This window comes from Chanodichthys erythropterus, chromosome 3 (genome assembly GCF_024489055.1).
Source record: "Chanodichthys erythropterus isolate Z2021 chromosome 3, ASM2448905v1, whole genome shotgun sequence".
Classification (NCBI taxonomy): domain Eukaryota; kingdom Metazoa; phylum Chordata; class Actinopteri; order Cypriniformes; family Xenocyprididae; genus Chanodichthys; species Chanodichthys erythropterus.
The window spans coordinates 14349853-14372128 of NC_090223.1; the positions used below are offsets into that span (position 1 = coordinate 14349853).

The 22276-nt window shown below is 37.8% G+C and overlaps 1 protein-coding gene across 1 annotated transcript; it reads right to left on the reverse strand.

Annotated features, from left to right (window-relative positions):
• Positions 1-6: 6 nt before the first annotated feature.
• On the reverse strand, positions 7-21571 carry gucy2ca (guanylate cyclase 2Ca). Its single transcript, XM_067381097.1, has 27 exons — positions 20892-21571; positions 17761-17873; positions 17501-17568; positions 16769-16987; positions 16573-16691; positions 15061-15157; positions 14868-14982; positions 14550-14697; positions 14381-14463; positions 12742-12853; positions 12591-12672; positions 11415-11517; positions 11262-11324; positions 11103-11174; positions 9032-9136; positions 8844-8930; positions 7372-7504; positions 6754-6891; positions 5843-5931; positions 4754-4845; positions 4514-4672; positions 2682-2874; positions 2391-2565; positions 2054-2152; positions 1879-1973; positions 1637-1713; positions 7-746 (listed from the first exon to the last, which is right to left on the reverse strand). The coding sequence occupies exons 1-27, from the start codon at positions 21085-21087 to the stop codon at positions 572-574; spliced, it is 3207 nt and encodes a 1068-aa protein (XP_067237198.1). The 5' UTR covers positions 21088-21571; the 3' UTR covers positions 7-571.
• Between the last annotated feature and the right edge of the window lie 705 nt (positions 21572-22276).

A 22276-nucleotide genomic window follows, 5' to 3' on the forward strand; every position in this document is an offset into this window, starting at 1 on the left:
AGCTCTTGACATGAATCCAGTTTATTCATAATCACTGCAGACCACATGAAATCAGAAGTGGAGTCTCGAGGATTTCAGCTCGTGTGTGCAGCTGTAAGATCTTGTCAGGCTTCAGAGAACTTCACATGGAAACGGATTCATCATCACGATTTTTAAAAAGATGAATATTGTCTTTTGTGTATATTTTGGGAGATTTCCAGCACACCAATGAGAGTCATATTTGTTCATAAACATTTGGCTCTGTGACTAATTGCTTATGCTCTTCTGTCGTAAGTTGCTTTAGTGCATAAATGCATAAAAAAACAGACGTATGATTTTTTTTTTTCCGCCTCTGTTGTTTTATTAATAAGCAAGTTAAGCAATAAACCATCTAAATAAAACACAGTTGGTTCTCTTAATGAGTCAGAAACAGTTGTTATGAAATCATATTGCACATTACATACATCATTCATCTTAGAAACAACCGTTTCAGAATGATTAAATTACTGAATAAATGATCAAACAGGAACACTGAAACACTATGAGCAACACTTCATATATTTAAATACATGCAGGTAGGTGTGTGTGTTTTCTACAGGTATGTTGCGGGGTCGGTCAGGTGCAGGTATTCGAGCTGCCCGTCGCTGCTGTGTCTCTGTGTTCGCCGCTGCCGCGTGGAGAGAGTTTTCCGCCGCTCGTTCCCGCGCTTGTTTAACGTGGAGACGATCCTCTCGGCCAGATCCTGCTGCAGACGCTGGAAATTCTCTCTGGGGATCAAATCGCACACAGAAAGATTCAATGTGTGTGAACATCAGTGATCTTTAACAGCAGGGGGTTCAAAAGAACTTTAAAGTTAACATTAAATAAATATTTTTAACCCTTAATCAGTCCTTGGGGTCCAGCTGACCCCATTGAAAGATTCCTTCGTTTTTAAAAAGGCTTCCCTTCATCTCTTGAGACTCTGTGACTTTTCCTAAATGATCTAAACACACACAAAAAATCTGGGCTCGATATGGTATAATAAAAACAAAAATACAGATTTTGAAAGTTTTTTAGAATGTTTAAATATATATTCACAATATATATCATAAAGATGAAGTGAAAACTAAATCCCTATTGACCTCTACTGGATATATGTGGTCGTTGCACTTTCTTTCTTTAACCATAATTTTTCCACAAACCTGTAGATAGCAGTATTCTATCCCTAACACATAGAGCAATGTCCAAATACAATTTAGATTTAATTAAAGTTCATCATTAAAGTGATTTGTCCATTAAAAAAAAAATTTTCATAAGCCAATTTATTTTTGTAGTTAAGTAATCGTGTAGTAAATAGGTTAAAAAAAAAAAAAAACCACCAAATATTCACAAAAACAGCATAAATGCATAAAAAAATTATATATAGTTTATTATATAAAAAAATGTGTATTTCCTTATGCAATCGCTCTGTAAAAGTTTGGGGTCTATCTGACCCCAATGACCTTTAACGTAATCCTACATAAGGGACGATTAAAGGATTAGTTCACTTTCAAATAAAAATTTCCTGATAATTTACCCCCCCCCCCCCCCCCCATACAAATTCAGCATATGTATGTGTTCTACTGGTGTATTCTCTGAGTATTTTATGATTGCAGGACATGAGTGTTGGCGGTCTTACGCTGTTGGTGGTGTCGGCAGGTTGTATTTCTGCCCGGTGACTCCAGTCAACCAGTAAGTCATCTCCTTCCCTTTACCCTGAAACACAAACACACACATTGTGAGTCTCTGCTGTTACTGTGAACTCTTCTTCAACAGACTGATTGGCTGAAGGGACTCAAATAAGAGCCAGTGACTGGACGGAAACTGAAATAAGAGCCTGCGATTAGATAGAAACTAAGTGGCTGGCATCTTTCCTCTCACCTTCAGGTACGTTTCTCCTCGGCGCTCGCACTCAAACTGACAGTCGGTTCGCTGCAGGATCTGGATGGTCGACTCGCTCACGTGAATCCTCAGAGCTGGAAAACACATCAGCTGCTTCACTGAATAGTGTGTTTTTGTATTTGTGTGTGTGTGAATGTGTGTGTTTGTGTCTTACGCAGGCCTGTAGACTCCATCCGTGACGCTGTGTTGACCGTATCCCCAAACAGACAGTAACGCGGCATCTTGTTACCCACCACACCAGCCGCACATGGACCTACACGCGCACATGCATAAGAGTCAGTAAGTTATTACACCATCTGCACATTATAATCTTGTCTATTTAGCAAAATGTATAAGAAAAGATTTGCAAATTGGTTCAAGAACTTGATATTTGAATGATTTTTGGCTAATTTATGCATTATGACCAGTAGGTGGCGCTGCCACAACATGTTGCATGAATAAAGTTTCCTCTATAACATCATCTCAGTTTTCTTCTTCCCGTGTTTCTGTACCTGAATGGATCCCGATACGGATCCACAGTGGGATTCCCGGCAGGTGTCTCAGCTGGAACGTCCCCATGAACTCCAGGATGTCCAGAGCCATAAGACAGATGTCCACCGCGTGTCTGTTCCCGTTGCGTTTCGGCAGACCGGACGCCACCATGTACGCGTCACCAATCGTCTCCACCTGAACACAACCGCAAATTCTGGCTATTTAATCACATTCTGCCTTTCATTTTTTTATATTAAAACAGTTATTTAAAAATGATTGAATTAAACAATTTAAAAAAATCAATATGATACCTTGTAGACGTCATGGTGGTCGAGGATGCTGTCGAAGTTCTTGTAGATGTCGTTCAGCATGTCCACCACCTCCATGGGCGTGCTGTGATGGCAGAGGGTCGTGAAGCACACAATGTCGCTGAAGTAGATGGTGACCTCGTCGTACAGCTCCGGCTCCACACGACCCGTCTCCTTCAGCGAACGCACCACCGGCCTGTGTGAGAGACGCACATCTGATGCTCAGAACACAAGCACTCGGGTTTGAGACTGTTTATCATGTTAAATCAGTTAAATCACTTCTGCTGCTCACCCAGGGACACCTGATTGATGCCCAGCAGTTGCTATGTGGTTGCTAGGCAGTTGCTAGGGCATTGATATGTGGTTGCTAGGCAGTTGCTAATATGTTGATAGGCAGTTACTCGGAATGTATGGGTGGTTGCAAGGCAGTTGCTAGGGCATCGCTATGAGTTTGCTAGAAAGTTGCTAGGGCATTGCTATGTGGTTGTTAGGCAGTTACTAGCGTATTTATATGTGATTGCTAAGCAGTTTCTAGGACATCGCTATGAAGCAGCTGGGCAGTTGTTAGGACATTGCTATTTTGTTGCTAGTCATTTGCTAGTGTGTCATGGGTGGTTTCTAGGGTGTTGCTAGGCAGTTGTTAGGACATTGCTATGTGATTGCTATACAGTTACTAGAAAATCCTGGATGATTGCTTATGTTGTCAATTTCTATGGCATCGCAAAGCAGTTGCTAAGGCATTTCTTTGTGACTGCTAGGCAATTGCTAAATTATCGTGGACGATTGTTATTATGATGATAGACAGTTACTAGGATTGTCTGGGTGGTTTCAAGGGTGATGCTTGGCAGTTGCTATGTGGTTGCTTGGCAGATGCTATGGTATTCTGGGTGGTTGCTAGGGTATTGCTATGTGGTTGCTAGGCACTTGTTAGGGCATTTCTATGTGGTTGCTTGGCAGATGCTATGGTATTCTGGGTGGTTGCTGGGGTATTGCTTGGCAGTTACTAGGGCATTGCTATGAGATCACTAGGCAGTTGCTAGGGCATTTCTATGTGGCTGCTAGGCAGTTTCTACCACATCACTATGAGGTTGCTGGACAGTTGTTAGGACATTGCTATTTTGTTTCTAGGCAGTTGCTAGTGTGTCATGGGTTGTTGCTAGGGTGTTGCTATGCAGTTTCTAGGGCATCGCTATGTGATTGCAAGTCAATTTCTATGGCATTGTTATACAGTTGCTAGGGCATTGCTTTGTGACTGCATGGCAGTTTCTAGAATATCCTGGAAGACTGCTAATATGTTGATAGGCAGTTACTATGAATGTCTGGGTGGTTGCAAGGGTGTTGCTAGGTGGTTGCTTGGCAGTTGCTATGGTACTAGGGGTGGTTGCTGTTGTGTTGCTAGGCAGTTACTAGGGCATTGCTATGACTTTGCTAGGAAGTTCCTAGCGCATTGCTATGTGGTTGCTAGGCACTTGCTAGGGCATTTCAATGTGACTGCTAGGCAGTTTCTACAACATCACTATGAGGTTGCTAAACAGTGCTATTTTGTTGCAGTTTGTTTGACAGTTGCTAGTGTGTCTTGGGTGGTTGCTGGGTGTGTTTCTAGGCAGTAGCTAGGGTATCACTACATGATTGCTAGTCAATTTCTATGGCATCGCTATCCAGTTGCTAGGGCATTTGTGATTGCTAGGCAGTTGCTAGAATACCCTGGATGATTGCTAATATGTTGCTAGACAGTTGATAAGATCTTCTGAGTGATTGCAAGGGTGTTGCTAAGCAGTTGCTAGGGTGTTCTCAGTGGAACTTAGCTGTACATGAAGTGTGTATGTGTGTCTGACCCCGGCAGCAGCATGAAGTTGAGCTGATCAGCTCGGTCTCTCTCGGCCTTGTACAGAGCCGTTCGCTCCTCCACCAGGTGCTCCAGGTTCCTGGAGTACATCTGCAGCCGGCGGATCAGGTTGTCCATGTAGCTGGCGTTGGCCTGGTTGTGAAAGTTACTGCGGAAACACACAGCAGCACGTCAGTATGTGCTCATGACTCCATGAAATGCAAGCGTCCGGCTGACATCACTCACGCACCTGAAGATCTTCCCCAGAGCGCCCTCAATCCGCTTAAAGTCCGGACGCTTCTCTGGATCCTCCTCCCAGCAGCTCTTGATCAGCACAAACAGCTACAAATATAAATGTTGTTTTTTACATATACAAGTGTATATTTCACATTTTGCTAACATATTTCAAATCAGCAATACAATCCAACATTAACCATTTCATAAAAGTTGTTTCTTATGCACCAATAGCATTAAAAAACATTTATTTTAGGTTCATCCAGCCAATGTGCGTGTGCAGTCCTACAGGCCCAAATATACTTGGGAAATCAAAGAAAAAACTTGTGTAAAGTCATTACGAATAAAATCAAGTTCTTTTGTTGTTCGTTTGAGGAGTTCGAAATGGCTTGCCAAAGTGAACTTTCTGGAAATGTTTACTCTGGCTGGTAAACACCTTCAAACTTTAATTTTCCCATGACGATGATGCAACAGGTGGGTGTGGCTCTGAGGCTCCGCCTTTTTTTGAGATGGAAATCTTCAGTTAATTTCTTCTGTTGAGTCCGTTGAGGTGTACAAAATGCCGCTTTATAGTAGAAAATGAAGTTGTAATTCTAGACCTTTTTTTTCATGTTTAATACTGTAAATCTGCTGCTTTAAAGCAATCTATAGTATAAAGTGTTATAAATAAATAAACATGACGTAACTGGAGTGCTGAATTGAAGAGCTGATGCAAACATATCCACTTCGCAATGATCAGATGCTTTCTTAACTGCTATTTTCTCACCACTGTCATTTTCACCACTGAGTTTATTTTGTTATTGATATTTTTTTACATATTTATCTAAACTTCGCTCTCAGTGTCGGGATGTTCGCTAACAGTATATCACTGCTCCAGTATTTTAAACGTCTTTTTTCCCCCTAAGCGAAGAACAAAAAAGAACTGTTGTCCTGATAACTGGTGCTTCGAACAGCAGCCGCAGTGACATGATTGGCTCTTTTATTTAGAAGGCGGGACTTCCCTTGCTAGAAGTGCAATATCTGGGTGTTCCAGTTTCTCCCATTCTTAGTAACACAAATGAACTGTTTTTTGTAGTATATATTGTAAAATCTTTGATAAAGGTACCTCTGCTTCAGTTTCTCCAACGGACTCAAAACTCAGATCCGGTCGGAAGACGTTCGGACCCCGTGGATACTGAACACAATAGATTTTCTCTAGAAGAGAACAGCACAAATGCAAGAATGAGTGAGAAACAGATGTGTTTTATAGAACATGTGAATGTTTGTTAAGATTAATAATTTAATAAACATTCACATTCCATGAAGGACATTGAATAATGGTCACATGACATGTAGGCAAACAAATAAAATATGTATTTTTCTTAGTCTGTGTCTTATTTTGGTTGTTTTTAGGGATGCACCGATATGAAAATTTTGGTCGATACCGATAACCGAAAATTCTTTATATTTGAAAGCCGATAACCAATATATTTGCTGATAAATCTAAATAAAAAATTTTTATATCATTTTTAAAGAGTTTCACCATTAAAAGCCATGTCCCAAGCACACAATTATAATGTCCTTATTATCATATTCTGTAGCCTATATGACAGACTTGCGCTGGACTTCGCACTTAACTGTATTTTATTTTTGAAGTGATTTCAATCATATTTCAAGCAATTCAAAACCATAATGGTGGACATTGTGCATCTGAAGTATCTCAGCTAAAGGAAATAATCCATTATTTATCGGCTTTAATATATCGGCCAAATTTTCGTATCTGGCCGATAACGATAACAATAAAAATGAACATATATAGGCCGATACTGATATGGTGGCCGATTGTATTGTGCATCCCTCATTGTTTTGTACTTACTAATTTTTTGTATTATTTGATTATTAGCTTTTTATCAACCCACATCCCACAAACTCACACAGTAAAATTATATATAATTTTATTATGGCATCTGCTAAATGCATAATATTTAGTATCCACATGTATAAGGTAATCTAAATATCTCCGATCTCTCTTTGTACCTGCCGTGTCGGAGCAATAGCTGGTGTGAAACGTGCTCTTCCTGAGGATGATCTCCTGCGAGATGATTGCAAAACTGTAGACGTCCCCCTTCTGAGAAATTCCCTGAACACGCATGTGCTCCGGCGCCGTCCACAGGTCTGACACAGAGAAAGACTTTGGTTATTTTCTTGACATGTTTTCAATGACTTAAAGAGAATGAATGTTAAACTGACCCTCCACAAACTATCTGAAAAACAGCTTTATGTTAAAGATGACCTATTTATTTTTCAAAGTCTTGATGTTTTTGGGCTCTACTGGAACAGGTTTTCTACTTGAAAGTTCAATTTTTTCCCCATATTCTCCATTGTTGCAGCACCTCTCTTTCCAGTCTGTCAGTAACGCTCTGTTTAGTTCCTGTCTCTATGAAGCCCCTCCTTCTGAAAAGCACAGTGTGCTCTGATTGGATGGCTGGAGCAGTGTGTTGTGATTGGTAAAGTGCTTTGAGTGTTTTTGGGAAATGTCCCGCCCCTTACCATAATCGCCAGTTTCAACACACTACTAACTAACTCAACCAGGCCCGCCCCTTTATTCTGTGTATGAATTAATCAAATGAGGAATATTTTGACATGTTCACTGACCTTTCCCGGGCATGAGGATGGTGTTACAGCCGAAGTCGGTGATCTTCACCACCATGCGATTGTCCACCACGCAGTTGGTGGATTTCAGCCGGCCGTGAACGCCGACGTTACTGGAGTGCAGGTACGACATGCCCTGATGACACAGAGACGTGATGTCAGCAGAGGGCAAAGGTCAAAACAGAAGCACAAAAATAACAACTTCCAAACATACAGAAGCCCATGTGTGTCCTAAAATCATTATTGTATTTCTGAAAATTGAATCTACTGATTTATTGAACTGCTCAACAACAACAAAGCTGGAGAATCTCACGCAGCTAAAATGAGGATTGTCAGTAACGGTGTTCAGCCTTACATTGATCAAACCAGAGTCGACACTGATGGAGAGACTCAGGAAGAAGTTACAACTTTTAGAATGAAACTGGACATGGTTAGTGAACGGTTAGTGGATAAATTTATGTAGTTGCTGTGGAGTTTATTTAACTCATCTAGCATGTGCCGTCATGTTCATCTTTCCATATGGACGCCCACAAATCCATTAATGTACTTAAATCATATCTAAATCAGTTCATGTGAGTACAGTGGTTCAATATTAATATTATAAAGCGACGAGAATATTTTTGGTGCGCCAAAAAAAAAAAAAAAAAGACTTATTTAGTGATGGCCGATTTCAAAACACTGCTTCAGGAAGCTTCAGAGCATAAATGAATCAGCGTATCGAATCAGCTGTTCAGAGTGCCAAAGTCACATGATTTCAGCAGTTTGGCGGTTTGACATGTGATCCGAATCATGATTCGACACAAAAGATTCATAACGCTCCGAAGCTTCCTGAATTAGTGTTTTGAAAATTGGCCATCACTATATAAGTCATTGTTTTTTTTTTTTTAAATTTATAAAAAAATATTCGCGTTGCTTATAATATTAATATTGAACCACTGTACTCACATGAACTGATTTAAATATGTTTTTAGTACATTAATGGATCTTGAGAGAGGAAATGTCATTGCTCCCTATGGAGGCCTCATGGAGCCATCGGATTTTATCAAAAATATCTTAATTTGTGTTCTGAAGATGAACGAAGGTCTTACAGGTGTGAAACGGCATGAGGGTGAGTAATAAATGACATTATTTTCATTTTTTGGTGAACTAACCCTTTAAGTTAGGTGCGTAGGGGAAAATCCAACACAAAAGGTAACGATGATAACCCTGATATATAGTTAGATATAGAAATATATTAAAATATTCGGTCTGTCTGGAAAAAGAAACGACATGCGTGACCTCTAAATGGACCTTTCTATGGTTCAGATCTACACTTCTGTTTACAGCAGAAGTCATTCGTGACGTGAGGAGGTTTATGTTTCCATCTGTGATCCATCATAAAACCATTAACGAGTGAACAAGTACATTTTTATAGACGGAGCAGTAAAAAGCAGCGTCTACTGTGTACATGATGAAACACACACACACACACACACCTTTGCAATGTCGTACATGACGGAGATCTTGAACTCCAGATCCATAAAACTCTCATCGGGATATGAGATCTTATCGTTCAGCACGGACTGACGGAACAAACAGACACACAAGAGTCATGTGACAATGATGATGATGAAGGGGTTGTTTGTCCTGTGATTTACGAGTGTGAACAGAGAGACGCTTTTACCCGCAGTGATCCTCTCTCGCAGAACTCAAACACCCCGAACACACCACACTCGAACTTCACCGTCCCGTAGAACTTGGTCAGGTTATAATAATCGATACGCAACAACTGACCGACAGAGAGAGAGAGGTTAGTTACAGTCTTCAGAAAACAACACAATAACCAGGTCAATTTCACAGAAAAATGTTCATGACACACTTCACCTTCAAAGAGAAAGAAGAAAATATGTATTACAGATATATATATAAAAAAAAAAAAGAATTAATATAAATGACAAAAACACAACTAAAAACACACTAGAACATAAAATATTGAAAATATTAAAAACTTCAATAATCCTATTAATTTGACTTAGTTTTTCTTTAATTTTAAATTTTTATGATTCAAATAATTATTAGCTCTTGATCAACTCACAAACCCACGAAGTGGATTACCTTGGGGCTTCATAATAATTCAAATTTATATTATAATTATGATCATTTTCATGACACTTAACTCATTATTACTCATTCTAGAGCAGTAATTTATATTTGAACTTGAATTAGCATAAATTAAAAAAAAAAAAGTACCATGATCATTTTTTTTTTTTAATTGTATATTATGTAAAGAAATTACATTCTAAATGAAGAAAATTTTGCATGTTTTTAACACAATTAACATTTTGTTTGCACTGTGCTGTAATTTTCATCACACTTTCAGGATGATTTTTTTTTTTTTTTGTTTAATTCTAATTAGATTCTCGTTACTGTACCACAATAATATCATTTTATTTAAATCAGCATTAATTTAACTGTATTTTCCTTGATTTCAGTCATATTTCAAGCAATTAAAAACCATCATTGTGAAGACTGCACATCTGAAGTGTCTCAGCTAAAGGAAATAATACATAATTTATGAGCTTTAAAGCAGAACTCAGTAAGATTTGCGAAGCTCCCTCTACAGGTTCCTTCAGTGAATCACACTGTCATAAATACTCCAAGCGCAGCTCTGGACTGCAACGACTACAACGCTCACCAGTGCAGTAGTTTTGCAAATACAGTACAGGAAAGAGGAGGTGGGTAATTTGCAAATACAGTACACTCGATGGAGGTGGGTAATTTTCGAAATTGTCTTATAAAGTCATAATATATACATTGTTTTTGAATGACCGTAAAGCATTTTGTCACTCTCGCATGAATGTGAACATGGGGTGAGATTGTGTCGGGTCGGCGAAGCTCAACTTGCAAGTGCTGTATTCTGGCGTAGACGTGCCAAAGGGGGTTAGTGCTCACCTCAAACACACCACTATAGGTCAATTAACCATCGTAAGGACTTAGAAAACCATTTATGAAGGTAAAAAAAAAGTTACTTAGTTCTGCTTTAATATATCAGCCATATTTTCCTATCTGGCCGATAACAATAACATTAAAAATGAACATATATCGGCCGATACCAAAATGGTGTCCGATATATCGTGCATCCCTAATTATTATTATTATTTTGTCTTTTAAATGTATTTTTAAATTTTATATTCCAAATGGATTTTACATGATTACTTAATATTTATCATTATTTTATCAATTGTGACTGTTTTGAATGCTGAACACTTCAGTTTTTTACCCTGTTATGATAAAAATAATATATTAATTTGCTTAAACACAGCAAAATCCCCAGAACTCTGAGAACATTTGGTCTCTCTCTACATAGAGTTAAAATAACACTGAAGCAGAGTTAAAGTTAATGAGATAATATGCTGTTTGTTTAATCAGATCCTCAGAGATGTAATGTCTTTTATCTTCAGTTGATTTCATCTAAGACTGTGGCTGAAGTCATTTGTAGTTCTTGTGTTTCTCTTCAGTGATTCTGCTTGTTAACAGCAGGTGTTCATCACTAATGCTCAATCATAACTTAATTAATCACTTAATTATCTCATTAACTTTAACTCTGCTTCAGTGTTACTTTAACACTATATAGAGAGGGACCATATGTAATCTGAGCAGAGTTGATTTAACTTAGGGATTTTGCTGTGAAACAAAAATATAATAATTTTCTTTTCTTTTGATTTGAGGGTGTCACATGTTTGACAGGTTTTTACAGAGTTGAGCTCGATTCGTTGATCCTCAGAGAAGTTTCCGTCGGTGTTTCTCAGCTCCTTCAGAATGACGGGCTGCAGAAACACAAACATGCTTGTAAACATTCATTATACACACAATACAAACACACACACACACAACGTGTGACGGGACACACAGACCTTCTTGTCGTATCGGCCCTTGTGTATCTGGACGCTGTTGTCGCCCTTCTTATCCTCATCGATCTACGACACACACAGACAGCGTCACACTGAGAGGAACACAGATCATCTGCACATGTAATGACAGACAGATGGACAGAAGGACGGTTTTACTCTCAGACTGAAGTGGTTTCTCTCTTTGTCGTCCAGCGGTGTGATGAGCGATGGGGCGATGTGAGACCATTTCTTCTGATCGAAACGCACTCGTCTGTTCTGCCTGAAAACACAAACACATGCGTGTCTGAACCCACTAAATGCCTCAAAACTCACACTTGTCCTCATCATGAGAGATACAGCTGGAAATGACCGCAGTTTCACCCCAAAATCAAAAGAAAAAGAGAAGAAATTATATTTTGTATCATCTCAATGAAGCCTGTTTTTATGACCATTAAGATTCTTTGCATTTTCTACATTATTTTCATAATAATAATATAATAATATTATTTTAAATAATATATTTTATTTATGAAATGTGATAAAAAAAATAATGATTCTTTATTTTTTTTCTTCATTTTTATATATTTGTGGTTTATATTTTTATACCTTGTGTATTGTTCAAATTTACTACCCTTTCATTATGTTCGGGATGAAAACATCCACTAAATTAAACTGCTGTAAAAATGTATCAGATAAATATTTTTTCTTTTTTTTTTCTTTTTTTTTGCATAAATCTGTTAATCAACCTCAGTCCTGATCAAAACTACTAAATGTTAAAATATAATGTTTAAATGTTAAAAAATCCAGTGATTGTGGACTGGATATTTTTTTACCTTTTATCACAGTCTTGGACACGTGAAAGATTAGTAACAACACTGGTTTTGATGCATTGTTAGTTTTTGTGCAGCATCAGATTTTATTTTTTTCTCCCTCATTTACAGTTTGTGGCTGTTTTTTGCCTCATTGACTTCCATTATAATGAGATTTTTTGATTGCAAATCCATGACACCATATAATCATGCATTCCTGATTGTTGGTGGTTTTCCCTGTTGGGAAGAGGTAAAATTTGTCATTTTTACACCATTAACACTTTAAGCTTTTTTTTTTTTTTTCACAGGCCTATCTAATTCTGTCTTTTGTATGGAGTTATATGGAATATAGCAGCATATTATAGTGTGTGTGTATGTTTGGGGTGAAATGTGGCCCGTTTGGATGTTTATATTTATGTAATTTCTTATTTCTTGTATTTATGTTTTGTTTTTATGTCTTATGATGTAGTGTAAAGCACATTGTTCAGCTGCTGCTGTTTAAATGGTGCTATATAAATAAACTTTGACTTTATGTGTCTTTTACCTGTACAAGATGAAAGCGACGGCTGTGGCCATCACCACACTGAGCCCGAGGACGATCATGATGATGTGCTGAACCTCTATACCTGAAAAACACATGTTAGAATGATGTCATCTGTCACATGATGCTTTATAAGAGAATGCGAGCCAGTTACCATGATCGGGTCTGTCGCTGGGCAGTTGCGATCTGTCCCAATACAGGTCAGGATTCGTGTCTTTCACCTTTGTTTCGTTCTGAGACGTGCTGTAGACGAACAGAGTCTTATACTGACAAACACAAGATATACATATATTAGTGGGTGATTTTTGTTTTAGAATTATTTGATAAAAACATTATTTGATGGAAATCATTTTTAATTTTACATTTTCATGATTTAATTAGCTTTTCATCAACTCATATGGAACTCATAAACCATATGGAAAAATTGTATATATAATTTTATTTGATAAATTATTTTACTTAATTATGTCATTAAATCAATCATTATTACATCATTAAATTATATATATATATATATATATATATATATATATATATATATATATATATATATATATATATATGCAAATTTTAAATTTATTTTATAAATGAGAAAGAAAGCAAGGACTTTTCAAAGCTAAAAAGAAAGAGGTGAACAATGATAGTCAAATAAACCAATTTTACTTCTGTAATCTGATGTAAAACAGGATATTTCAAGGGTTAGTTCACCCAAAAATGAAAATAATGTCATTTATTACTTACCCTCATGTTGCTCTACACCAGTAAGACCTTCATTCATCTTCAGAATACAAATTAAGATATGTTTGATAAAATCTGATGGCTCAGTGAGGCCTGCATAGACAACAATGTTACTTCCTCTTTCAAGATCCATAAAGGTACTAAAAACATATTTAAAACAGTTCATGTGACTGCAGTGGTTCTACCTTAATAGGAGCGTTAGGGGCGTTACGAATCTTTTGTTTCGAATCAGTGATTCAGATCGCGTGTCAAACTGCCAAACTGCTGAAATCATGTGACTTTTGTGCTCCGAACCACTGATTTGAATCCTAAAGCTCTGAAGCTTCATGAAGCAGGGTTTTGAAATTGGCCATCACTAGATTGTTAAAAAGTCATTTTTTTTTTTTTTTTTGGTGCACAAAAAATACTCGTTGCTTTATAATATTAAGATTAAACCACTGTAGTCACATGAACTGATTTAAATATGTTTTTAGTACCTTTATGGATCTTGAGGGAGGTACCATTGCTGGCAATGCAGGCCTCACCGAGCCATCGGATTTCATCAAAAATATTGTTAGTGTTCTGAAGATGAACAAAAGTCTTAGGGGTGGAGAACGACATGAGGGTGAGTAATTAATGACAGAATTTTCATTTTTGGGTGAACTAACCCTTTAACTCTTTCCCCGCCATTGGCGGAATTTTCCAGTGTTGTGTCAAATTTCAACCTCCTGCCAAATTATTACCCCCCTTGTATGTATTATTTATTTATTTTAACTATAATTATTATAACTTTTTTAATCTATTCATTTATCTATATATTTATTTATTTATTCAGTAATATTAATTATTTATTTTTAAATAATTAATTAAATGTATTGTTGGCTATTGCTACAAATATTGTAGCAATGAGTGTGCGTCTTATCAGTGGTTTTGTGGTCCAGGGTAACAGATGAGCGTCTTTTGAGTGTTATTATGAGTGAACAAGTTATTGAATTGATCTGTGCCAAAATGCAACAGCCTTACAATACATTGTTCAATCTTCATGACCCCAGAAGAAGAAGAACACACAGACTCACTTTGTTTGAGCTGGATGTGTAAACCACAGACAGATTGAGATCTCTGTCTCCACTGGCGTCTAATTCATAGTGTCCGCCCACACCTGAACACACACACATCATATCTATCATATTAACTTTCAAAACAATGAGTGCTGATCCAGTGTGGTGTTGTTTTTTCAGCTCTTGCCTTCGAACGTCGTGTTCCTGAAGTGATGTTCAATGATGCCGCTGCTCTCGCTGAATGGCTGGTTCTTCATCGCCAGCAGATTGTCTCTCATCGTTTTGCCGAAGAGAACCACGGCATCATGATAACCCACCACATAATCGTTCAGCGCCTGCAGGACGGGAGGAAACTGAGGTTTGCTGGTCCGTCATTTATTTAAAAAAAGAAGAAGCTTGAAGCATATAATGAACTACATCAACTGATACTTTAACATGAACCTCAATGCAAAGAAAACGAATGAGGGAAAGACGGACTGAGAGAAGTGTGAAGATGACGCTCTACCGTTCCGTTGGTCTGCCAGGCCGAGTGGTTGGAGTAGCTCCTGTTGCTGTGCATGGTGACCACCAGCACGTTTCTCATGTGATCGAAGCTGGACGCGTTGGTGTGATAACCCTCACTGAAAGACACGTCACGGTCAGCGCAAGCCACAGTCATGTTATCTGAAACAGGATTATTATGGGAATCACAGACTTACTTGTACAGGTCGATCAGGACGAAGACCACATTTGGAGGAATGTTGATGTTGTTCTTAGCGGAGAGAACGTCGTCTGGAGTCCCACACAGGACAAAAACTGTGAATCAAAACATGGATGCAAAGAGTTTACTGCTATGACAACAGAGAAAAAATAAATGTTTATAAATTTTATGGATGGATGGATGGGTAGATGGGCAGCAGGGGTGTAATGGTACATATATTCATCCCGAACCATCACGGCTCGGTTCATACAGTCAGATGACAAATACAGTCACAATCCACACAATCCAGAAGGGGGCAGAGTACAAAAATAATTGAAAAATAATTTTATAATTAGTTTTAGAAGTTAATGCAAAAACTACCTTATATACAATTTACTTTTTGTGTGTGTGTGTGTGTGTGTATTATTTGAGTGTTGATAATTATCTCTAAAAATAAATAGCAACTGAATTTAATAGTTTGGGCTCTTTTGTTAATTGTAATCTTTAATATTATAGTAATGTGCAAGAAAGGGCTCCCTATATAGTTTACAGCATTAGCTGAGATAGATATTTTGTATCCATAAAAATGTGAATTATGATTTAATTTATATAAAGAGAAAGGCACAATTTGTTCAATAAACCACGGTTTAATAAATTTTTTTTTTAAAAAAAGCAATTTTATATTTGTTTTTCTCCCCCTGCTGTACTGAACTTGTTCCGAACCGTGACTTCAATATCAAACTTTTATATTTGTGTACTGTTACACCCCTACTAGGTAGGTAGATAGATGGGTAAGCAGATAGATGGGTAGATATATGGGCAGGTAGATGGGTATGTAGGTAGATGGGTAGATAGATAGATAGATAGATAGATAGATAGATAGATAGATAGATAGATAGATAGATAGATAGATAGATAGATAGATAGATAGATAGATAGGTAGGTAGATAGATGGGTAAGCAGATAGATGGGTAGATATATGGGCAGGTAGATGGGTATGTAGGTAGATAGATAGATAGATAGATAGATAGATAGATAGATAGATAGATAGATAGATAGATAGATAGATAGATAGATAGATAGATAGATAGATAGATAGATAGATAGATAGATAGATAGATAGATAGATAGATAGATAGATAGATGGGTAGATGGGTAGGTAGATAGATGGGTAAGTAGATAGATGGATAGGTAGATGGGTAGATAGATAGATAGATAGATAGATAGATAGATAGATAGATAGATAGATAGATAGATAGATAGATAGATAGATAGATAGATAGATGGGTAAGTAGATAAATGGGTAGATAGATGGATAGGTAGATAGATGGGTAAGTAGATAGATGGATAGGTAGATGGGTAGGTAGACAGACAGACAGACAGATAGATAGATAGATAGATAGATAGATAGATAGATAGATAGATAGATAGATAGATAGATAGATAGATAGATAGATAGATAGATAGATAGATAGATAGATAGATAGATAGATAGATAGATAGATAGATGGGTCATGTGATGTTTACTCACTGTTGCTGTGTCGGTTCTTATCTTCCAGAGCTTTCTTCAGATCCCCTTGGTTCCTCAGCATCTCTCTGGATATGTTGGAGGAGAAGAGAGCGGACGGAGCCTCCAGTGCATTGATGTACCTGATGGACAAACAGACGGACGTCTCGGAGTGTGTCTGTTGTGTCGTGTTGTCATTTGTGTATGTTATTGAGCATACCAGAAGCATTCCTCTGTGTTGTTGGGTTTTTTATAGATATACGCTGTTTTCCACTGCGGTTTCACATTTTTGAAATGCTCGTGCCAGAAGTGGACAAAGAATTCAGAGATTTTGCGTGCCGGAGGAAGCAGCCGGGTCAGTTTCTCCTTGTAGTCGCAGGAAAGACCGAAACTCCCAGCTGAGATGATGGGGATAGTCAGCGTCAGACCGACCTCCTGACTGACAGACAGACGGGTCATTGAAATTTGGTGCAATGACAATAAAGAAGTCTTAGTCTTAAATAACACTGCGCAGCATTTTGGGCAAACATTTAACCCAAACACTGGGTTAAAACGATCCAATAGCTGGGTTTGTCCATTTTCAGCCCAAATTTGGGTTGTTTATATCCCAGCATTTTGTAGAGTGTAGAGTTAATGATTAACCTATTAAAACTTTATGGTTATATTTCCTGGTAGCAAAGGCTTTTAGTAATGAAAATATACTAGTGGTCTACTTTTGCAGGACTATAATCACATTCTGAAAGTGAAAGTGACATGTGAAGGCCAAGTATGGTAACCTATACTCTACATTTAACCCATTCAAGGGCACCTCAGTCATTTCCTGCTGGTATTGAGAAGTCTGACTCTCTAACCATTAGGTCACGACTGCCCCCACTTTATGTAATACTTGAGATAACAGTTAAAATCAGTCTATTGATAAATTCAGTTTGTTGATTGTTTCAGTTTAACTTACTCCACCAGTTGAAATGTCGCATATGTGCAGGACGGGCCCAACATCACACATCCGAGTTCACTCTTGTTCTAATGGACAAAACAAACAGGAAACAGCATTACATTTAACTGTTAATCAGCACTGCAGGGTTTAACCCACACTGGTTTAAATCTTCACCATAATGAAGTGCCATAACCAGCGTGCCTGAGGACAGACAGTTTTAATAAACCTGAACGTCCTTCAATCGTCCTTTGAGCTGATGGCAGTGAAGCAGAACTCACATAAAGTGATTTGAGGATCTCCACAGCCTCGCACGTACTGCTGCCGCAACCCCTGCGCCGGTAATGCGTCGTGTTGAACCCACTGAACAGCACCTTGATCTGGAAGTCTAGGCCTACAAGAACAACGAACCACCATGTTTGAATCATTAACTTTATTCAACATCAGGTCAACCTCCTCTGGTGTTTGTTTTCTTCTCAATCTGACTTCATGCCTCTATTAGCATGGACTTTAAATAGATTGTATTTCTTTATTGGGCACTTAACTAGTGCACTCTTAAAAATAAAGGTTCTTTATTGGCATTGATGGTTCAATGAAAAAGGATATTAAAGGTTAAAGGTTTCCAATGCACAAAAGGTTCTTCAAAGTGGAAACATATTATTCTTTACACCAAGAAAAAAAAGGTTATTTTAAGAACTGTTAACTAAAAGGTTGTTTTGGAAAATCTAAATACTTATTTTATGCACTCTAGAAAACGCTGGGTTGAGACTGTTGGGTCATTTTGTTGGGTTGTTTTTTCTATTGTTAAATAGTTTTTGTGTAAACCAGCCATTGGGTTAACCAGCACCGTTCTCCCCTGCCCTCCAACAACAACCGTTACTACAGCAAACTTGGGTTTGTGCGGTCTTTTTGCATCCTCGTCAGGAGAGAGCATATCTCAGTACTGCTGAACTGGTGCTCTACTTCGGTAAAATATGTGGCCTGTTGCACAAAGCTGGTTTCAGTTTCTACCCAGGTAAGTTCAAGATTAGTTTGAGCAAACTCTGGTTTTTCAGGCTCATGAAGGTGGATTGGTTTTTAGCGGGGTTCATTGCCATGGTAACTTACGCTACATGGCTAAACTGCTCCGGAGCAGGTTTTATTCTGGGTTAGAGATCACAAACCCAAACTCGACCAATCAGCTGTGAGTAAAGGCAGGAACACACCAAGCCGACGGTCGGCCGTCAAGCAGTTTTTGTTCGTTGGCCGATTAAGTTTTTTAAAGTTTTTTTCCGGCCGATTCAAAATGAATTGCCGTTGGAGCTCGTCGGTCCGTCGGGCCATCTGATCATTCTGATTGGCTGTTCAGCTACTGCCACCTGCTGGTACGGAAAGGCATTTAATCTCACACAGGCGCAGAACTTGCGCTACTTGGCCGTCGGCTGTTTAACGTTGGTTTGGTGTATCAGGGCAAATTTGGACCCAGACGCTGCCGACGTGAGCCAACCCCACAGTCTGCTTTCGTCTAGTTCGTCGGCATTGGTTTGGTGTGTTCTGGCCTTTAAGTGACATGTATATGATGCAATAAAGCCACTCCCCCTGTATCTCTTGCTCCAAATTAAAGCAGTTTACAATGAAAACCTTTTAGAGACAAAATTGCTCATATTTTGCTGCTAATTATTTATTATATTTATATAAAATAAATTAAAACTATGAATAATTTATATGACATATTCAAATAATTAGGCCTATTATATTAATTGACAATATTAAACTTTGCTTTTAAATTAAAATAAATATAATACATGCATAATATATAAAGCTTTTAAACAGATTAATCTTACATGTATTCTTTTGAGCTATTTGTGAAACTATATTAGGCTAATTATTTGGTCTATTTGTTTGATTCACATGCATTGATATAGTCAGATATTTTCTTTCAGCTGCCTTCTCAAACTTTCACTGCATCAGTGTTTATTCCTGCTTTGTAAATGTGTTTAATTTTATATTTTTCATAACGATCTCTTAATCTTCGGAAGAGACATGAATTGCGCGAGTCTCTCGCGAGAAGTGAATCAAACTGACGTTCTCCTTGTTCCGTGTGATTGGCTGTTTGCCGCACGTGTCACTCTTTCAGGTGCAAGCGCTTTAAACTGGATTAAACCTGAGTTGACAGAGCAAGTTTATACCGAGCGTTGTGCAACAGTTGATCCTGATCTAAACCAGGTTGGATTTATCTGGATTTGTCAACTCAAAACCTACTCTGAAACTCAGAGTTTGTTCAACTAGCTTCATGCAACAGGCCAATGTTCTCAGAACTCTGTTCTGTTTGCTTATGTTCAGGTTATAAGGAGCCTGCCACAATATCTTTCAGTTATGAGAAACGCGGAGCAGCGGTATGAGGTTCGCGGCTCTCACGCCGAACAACGGCACATCACTGGCTCAGATTTCCACAACACACCGCTGTGCTTACGATAGGAATATATGTGGAAAATAGAAGCGAAGTGGAGAGGAGAGAAAACTTTGAAAACGGGCTGCAGCAAATTTTGGACATACTGCATTATTAAATATAAATATTAAATGATATAGTAAATTATTAAATGTAAAAGTAATTAAAAAACTTTTAATTAAAATTAAAAATTGCTTTTTAAAAAAAGCAATTTCTGTTGTAATTTTTTTCTGCACTTTTTCACTCACATACACATGTACATGTTGCTTTCTCTTGCCTATATTTTTGTGCATTCATGGGTGTTCTTGCTTATTAATAAATGTTCACCTTTTGATAATTACTGTTGCCTGTGACGTTACTCAAGTAGCCTAATTCTGTGTGCGTTTTTAATTTTCAGCATATTTTGGGTTAATTTTAAGCTAGCAATATAGTAATTTTTGATGAAAAGTTTAGTTTAATAAAACAACCCAGCATTATGGGTCAAATATTTAACCCAACGGTTTGTCCAATTTTGACCCAGAGCAGGGTTGCCAAAAACTCTGCAAACACCCCCTTTTGGAACCTTAATTTATAAGAGTGTAGGTTAGGAATCAGTCAAGTTAGTCTTGACTAAATATACCCCATATAAGTTATGGTTTGTTCACACTTGGCAGGTTTGGTTTGATTAAAAAAAAAAAAAAAAAAAAAAAAAAACGAAAACAATGGTGCATTTGCTCTGTTATTGCAGTTCATTGGAATAAGTGTGAATGCTGCCATTCGAACCCTGGTTCGAATGGCCAAAGAAGTGGACCAAGACCTCTGAAAAGATGGGTTCAGGTTCGCTTCCAAATGAATCTGGTGCGGTTCGACTGAAATATGAACGCTATTCTATTCTTTATAAAATAAAAAATGTAATAAATTGACTAGTCTGTGACTGTCCCACTTGTACTTTATTTTTGATTTTCAGGACTTAACATTCTTTGTTTGAATAATCAGCTGCCTCACCTACATCCTGGTTTTTTTTATTCTCCACTTCGACAGCCATTTCCACCACGTCCTTCACAAACTTCAGGCTCCAGGGCGAATCTTCATCCTCCAGCAGAACCACATTTAACGTGACGGAGGAGTTTCTGCAGCTCAACACGTCAAACCCAGAGACGCAGAGCACAGAGCCGAACCAGAACCAGAACAAACCCAACATCCCGTCCACAGTGAGTGTCCTTCAAATGACGCCGCTCAGTTTAATGCCACAGTCATTCCTGAAGCCCATAACTCCTGATTAATTCCACCAGAGATGTCCGATCAACAACCACATACACACAGATCACATGATGTCTCTGAAAAAACATCCTACACCGACTGCAGCGAGATTTTTCTGCATTTGTGTTTTTACAGGAACCTGAAGGGGAAATGCGCGCTCAGGTGTGTCTGCGCGTTAATGAACAACCAGCATCAACCTGATCTGAGGAAAAAAACCTTCAACACTCTAGTTTCTGCTTTGTGTTTGATCAGAGACGACATCTACTGACCATATCAATTAATTTAAAGCAGGTCCAACAGTTACTGCCTACTTTGAGTTAAATCCAAATATCTCAGAAGAAAAGTCCCATAAACCTCAATCCTCCTGGTTTCAAACAACCGATTGGTTGTTTCTGTCCAATATGTCTCTATTTCTGCCACTCACAGAATGTGCTAGAAGATCTGAGCGATTCATTAATGTTATGGGGGAACATTGGAGGGGCCAAAGGTCCTTTGGGGCTGTAAAGCATGCAACTGGATGTGTGGCAGATAGATTGCGTGTTATAAAAGCTGACAGATTGCAGTCTGTAAATCTGCTAATAAAAATTTTTTTTTTCTTGACAACATTTTGTCTTTCATCTGTAAGACACTGATTACAAGTGGAATAAAGATCTTATGATGGTCTTCATCAGTTTTGAAGTGCATTTATAGTGTGATTCTAATGACAGTTCTTTAAAACTAGAAACTAAATGGTTATTTTCAAGTTAGATTATGTGAAATTATGTGATTATTTTTCATTCCAAAAAAAAAAAAAAAAAAGGACAGAAAACACATTTTAATTAGTGTACACTTAGCTAGCTATAACATGTTAATTCAGAAAATGTTAACTTCCTAATATGTTAACAATAGCATGATATAGCACTTGTTGAAAGAGTGCAGCAATAAAAAGCATTTAACATACTTGCTCTCAAGCCACATGAACCACTTGTCACCATGATGGTAACTCTCTAAAAACCCACAGAAACTCTTCTACATTAGCATAACAAAACATTAATCACTACTAAATCTCCCACTTAACAATAATCTTGCACAAAAAAAAAGAACATTCTATAACACTTAATTTTAGCATTTACTCTCCCTTTCTTGTGTCA